Source organism: Cetorhinus maximus, chromosome 9 (assembly GCF_964194155.1).
Source record: "Cetorhinus maximus chromosome 9, sCetMax3.hap1.1, whole genome shotgun sequence".
In the NCBI taxonomy this organism is placed as follows: domain Eukaryota; kingdom Metazoa; phylum Chordata; class Chondrichthyes; order Lamniformes; family Cetorhinidae; genus Cetorhinus; species Cetorhinus maximus.
Window position 1 is genome coordinate 26,526,603 of NC_135887.1, and position 5,419 is coordinate 26,532,021.

Genomic DNA, 5,419 nt, shown 5'->3' on the forward strand with positions numbered 1-5,419 from the left:
ACCCTAATACCTCGTCCTGTGGCTCGGTCTTTTGCATTTTGGGACATTTTATTACTTGAAAGGTGATATATAAATATAAGTTGTTGTTGTTATTTGCAACAACTAAGCTCAGGGGAGAGGTGAGTGCTGGACCTCACTGGTACTCCCTCATCGCCTGATTCCTCCAGCTCTAAGTGTCCGGTTTTGTTTCAGGGAGCAGAACAAGGAGCTGCTAAGGAGAATGAAGAATTGCCAAGAGGAACAGCAGATCACCCAGCACAGGAACAGGCAACTATTATGGAAGCTGCAGGAGCTGGAGAGGTACGAGGGACTCAGCTGGATTCCCAACGGGGGTGAAAATGAATTCATCACTCATCGATTAACACACTTGCCCGCAACACGCTCTCACAGACTGGCCCACTCATCCATCCCTCACAGGCTGTCAAACTCAAAACATTGGGCTGTGAAGGAGAAGCAGTGAGCTTCAGAAGGGAAATGGTTCAAGACACATGCCAGACACTCGAGCATAAAATCTAGGTGGACACTAGTGCCTCACTGTCGGAGGGACGGTGCTGAGGGAGGGCCGCACTGTCAGAGGGTCAGTGCTGAGGGAGCGCCGCACTGTCGGAGGGTCAGTGCTGAGGGAGCGCCGCACTGTCGGAGGGTCAGTGCTGAGGGAGCGCCGCGCTGTCAGAGGGTCAGTGCTGAGGGAGTGCCGCGCTGTCAGAGGGTCAGTGCTGAGGGAGCGCCGCGCTGTCGGAGGGTCATGCTGAGGGAGCGCCACACTGTCGGAGAGTCAGTACTGGGAGTGCCACACAGTCTGTGGGGCTGCTGTTCTGATGAGACTTTAAACTAAGGCCTCATCACTCTCTCAAGTGGACGATAAAGATCCCATGGCACTACTTGAAGAAGAGTGTACTCCTAGATGTCCTGACCAATATTCATACTTCAATCAACATCACTAAAAAGCAGATGATCTGGGTCATTATCACATTGCAGTTTGCAGGATCTTGATGTGTGCAAAGTGACTGCAGCATTTTATATGTTACAACAGTGACTACCCTTCATTTGGTGTGTTGAGCAATGGGGTGGCCTGAGATTGTGAAAGACATTACATAAATACAAGTCTTTCTCTGCTTTCCCCAAAGATTGATTCTGTCATCACCCCACGGCAACACAGGGTTTACCTGGGAGAATATTGAGAGGCTCAATGACTCACCAACTGCTCAACTTCCATCACCTCCCTTGGGAATACTCAACTATTCTCGAACCCCTGCTGGTCAGGTAAGGCTGGGAGTGTTATTACTGCCAACACTACCTTTACACCCACTCGAGTACTGTGTCTGATTCTGGGCATCACACTTACAAAAAGATGTCAAGACCTTGGAGAGTGCAGAGGAGATTTAATAGAATGGTACCAGGAATGAACGGCTTCAGTTCTGTGGAGAGACTGAGGGGTTTTATATAGGGCAGAGAAGGTTCAGAGGAGATTTGATAGAGAGGTTCAAAATCATGCCTGTTTGATGGAGTAAATAAGGATAGTGTCTCTAGTAACTGGGGGTTCAGTCACCAGAGGGCACAGTATCTGGGGGGTTCAGTCACCAGAGGGCACAGTATCTGGGGGGTTCAGTCACCAGAGGGCACAGTATCTGGGGGGGTTCAGTCACCAGAGGGCACAGTATCTGGGGGGTTCAGTCACCAGAGGGCACAGTAACTGGGGGTTCAGTCACCAGAGGGCACAGTAACTGGGGGTTCAGTCACCAGAGGGCACAGTAACTGGAGGTTCAGTCACCAGAGGGCACAGTAACTGGGGGGTTCAGTCACCAGAGGGCACAGTATCTGGGGGGTTCAGTCACCAGAGGGCACAGTATCTGGGGGGTTCAGTAACCAGAGGGCACAGTAACTGGGGGGGTTCAGTCACCAGAGGGCACAGTAACTGGGGGGGTTCAGTAACCAGAGGGCACAGTAACTGGGGGTTCAGTCACCAGAGGGCACTGTAACTGGGGGTTCAGTCACCAGAGGGCACAGTAACTGGGGGTTCAGTCACCAGAGGGCACAGATTTAAGATCATTGACAAAGATCAAAAGGCGACACGATGAAAACCATTTTCAGCGAGTTGTTGAGATCTGGAACATGCTGACTTGAAAGGGTGGTGGAAACAGATTCAATAGTAACTTTTGAAAGGGAATTGGATAAATAGTTGAACATGAAAAATTTACAGGGCTGTAGGGGAAGAACAGGGGCATGGAACTAATTGGATAGCTCTTTCAAAGAGCCAGCACAGACATGACAGGCCAAATGGCCTCCTTCTGTGCTGTAATATTCTGAGATTCTATGGATCGAGAAACATGGCTTAATCTGGCAATTCATCATTAAGCAGATCATTATAAACAACCAGTCACAGGTTATCACCCAGATATAGCTCACCTCCGAGGAGCTGTTGATAATTCCAGGGACTGGAAATTGCTGGAGAAATTTGCTGGCTTGTTAAGACGATTGAAAATTTGGTTTATCTTCTTTTCTTTCCATTTATTCATGAGCTGTGGGTGTCACTGACAAGACCAGCATGTTACCCATCCCTAAAAGCCCTTGAGAAAGTGCCACCATTACTGATATTAGCTTTTTATTCCAGATTTATTTATTTAATTGAGTGCAAGTTCCCCAGTTGCCATGATAGGAATTAATGTCTCCAGATCATTAGAGCTCAGGATTAGTCCTCAGGATTACTGATTTACATAACCACCATTTTACCATACGCGTTGCAGAATGGTTGCCAGGATCCCTCCCTCACTGGGGTGTCTCTGGTCTGGGACCCCTCCCCTAATCAGATCTCAGTCACTGGAACTCCTGCCTCACGGTGGGGGTGGGGGTCTCGATGGCTGTTTATAGCTGCATTCCCTTTCCCACCTCTTCTCCTGAGCCCTCTGTGTATAAGCTCATCTTTGGTACTACAGCCAAGTGACCATTTAGCCCTGGGAATCTGCACTAGTCTCATTGCTGGGACAGTAACTGAGGGGCAGGCACCCGCTGCAGTCTCTCCATCAGAAACCAAGGAGCACAGAGCCTGTGACAGCCCATCCTGCAACCAGCCCCCTCAGCACAGTCCGAGCAGAGACTGGGTGCTTCCTGCTTGGGCTCAGTACCACACCCCTCCCACGGTATTGGTCCACATTCCCAGGAAGCGAGCTGGGTGGCTCTCTATTAAATAATAACTTCATCTGTTCCCTCTCTTACAGGTCAGTCAAGTGTTCCCAGTCTCCAACAGATGTGGCTCCCAACAGGACCAGGATCAACAGCAGCCAGATCAGACCCTGCATCACAGGAACAAGTGAGGGGGGACTTTAGGGTGAAGGACTACAAGGGAGGAGTGTTAAACTCCATGTGACATGGTGTCAGAGCTGCCTCGCCTATAGGCAGCCATGTTTACCCTCCTACTCCTCTCCCCAGGGGGCTGCCATTTACTGGGGTTCAGGCTCCATCTGCCCTGTTCTCTGCTGCTTTGTCCCTTCTTCATGTGGGAACCTAGACAGTAAATGTCAGCAGGATATTCCACTGGGAGAGGCATCACATGGCCCCAATTCTAGCCTCCCCCCCACTCCCACCCCCATTCATCATGCACAGGCTGAGCAACTGGCATCACTGAAAAATTATTGGGTGCAAGAACATGGGGCTAAAAGGGTTAAATGACAAGGACAGACTGCACAGACCAGGCTTGTATTCCCGAGTGCAGAAAATGAAGGGGTGATCTAATCAAGGTGATTAAAGGAGTTGATGGTTTCCTTCTGTTGACCCTATTCTCTCTGGTGAGGGAAGGCCAGAACATGGGGACAGAATCATCAAGTTCCAGCCAGGCCCTTCAGGGAGCATTGTCAGGAAACACTTCTTCACACAAAGGGGAGTGGAAATCTGGAACTCTCTCCCCCTAAAAATTGCTGCGGCTAGGGTTAATTGAAAGTTTCAAAACCAGGATTGATAGATTTTTGTTGAGTAAGGATAGAGAGATGTGGAACCAAGACAAGAAAATTAAGTGGAAGTACAGATCATTTTCAAAAGGAAACCAGACAAGTACATGAGAGAAAAGGGAATAGAAGGAAAAACTGAAAACTGAGATGAGGGAGATGGAATTGCAGGAGTATAAACAGCAGCTCAGACCAGGTAGACCGAAAGACTTTTTTCTGGGCTGTATGTTCTATATAATGCTACTTAACTGGCTCGAGGGTTGAAAGGCTGCCTCCTGTCCCTATGCTCCTGGACATTGCGCTAGGCGCTGACTGTCAGTGAATAATCTGCCCTGTCCTCAGTGAGCTAGCTTGGGAAGGCAGCTCTCACTGGTCCCAGTTACTGATTCTCTCCCTCTTTACATCATGTTCAGAAGTCGCTCTCAGATTGGTCGCTTAATGGATCAACACCAGCGTCACGATGACAAGAAGCTCCTGCCACATGACCTTCTACCTGCATCCTACAACAGTGTGGTGCCCTCTGCCCCCCCACTGCCCACAACCCCTGACCAACCTGCTAAGCAGCAACAATCGGTTAACAGGTCAGTTTTGGACAATTTATTGGTGCAACTTTATCAAATATGCACTCACGCCACGGACTTGCCACGAGTGGCTGGCACACTCACCTCACATACATTCCACAAGCTCGCAAACTTACCAAGGGCGGCTATATCAACCAGGCCTCAGCAAAGACCCGTCCTTCCTGCCCCAGCTGTGGGACACTAAGGCCCATTGAGACCTGGGAGTGTTTGATGGGGACAGTGTAGAGGGAGCTTTACTCTGTATCTAACCCTGTGCTGCATCTGTCCTGGGAGTGTTTGATGGGGACAGTGTAGAGAAAGCTTTACTCTGTATCTAACCCTGTGCTGTACCTGTCCTGGGAGTGTTTGATGGGGACAGTGTAGAGAAAGCTTTACTCTGTATCTAACCCTGTGCTGTACCTGTCCTGGGAGTGTTTGATGGGGACAATGTAGAGAAAGCTTTACTCTGTATCTAACCCTGTGCTGTACCTGTCCTGGGAGTGTTTGGTGGGGAGAGTGTGAAGGGAGCTTTACTCTGAATGCTTTCTCTCTTGCTGCAGGTAACCCATTCAGCTGTTCACTGTACGAGGACATACCTTTACAGGATGGAAATACAACCACCAAAAATCTGAGTGAGCTGTGACCAGCTGTAACCATAGTAACCAAAGGATTACTTTACCTGAAAGGATGAGTTAATCATTGAATTTTTTTTACAGTGACATGTCTATCTGTCCATCTGTTTGTTGAATAAAAATCTCTTTTAATATTGTCGGGCTGGATTTGTTCCCTCCGGAGACCATGCATATGTGCGCACAGTCCGAGAGAGATTACAGGTACACACACGCTCCGAGAGTGTGCACACACAAGGAGACAGTGCACATAGACGCCAACACAAGCAGACACTTACTCTGCACACATGCG

At 49.1% G+C, this 5,419-nt stretch overlaps 1 protein-coding gene across 1 annotated transcript in view; it reads left to right on the forward strand.

Moving 5' to 3' along the window:
- Positions 1 to 5,267, forward strand: part of LOC144684508 (kinesin-like protein KIF12) — a 28,553-nt gene extending 23,286 nt beyond the window's left edge. Inside the window, exons 14-18 of the mRNA XM_078548350.1 lie at positions 193 to 300; positions 1,128 to 1,263; positions 3,216 to 3,307; positions 4,352 to 4,519; positions 5,059 to 5,267. Of these exons, the coding sequence (XP_078404476.1) occupies positions 193 to 300; positions 1,128 to 1,263; positions 3,216 to 3,307; positions 4,352 to 4,519; positions 5,059 to 5,062 (508 nt within the window). The 3' untranslated portion in view covers positions 5,063 to 5,267. The remainder of the gene's footprint in view (positions 1 to 192; positions 301 to 1,127; positions 1,264 to 3,215; positions 3,308 to 4,351; positions 4,520 to 5,058) is intronic.
- Positions 5,268 to 5,419: the final 152 nt, after the last annotated feature.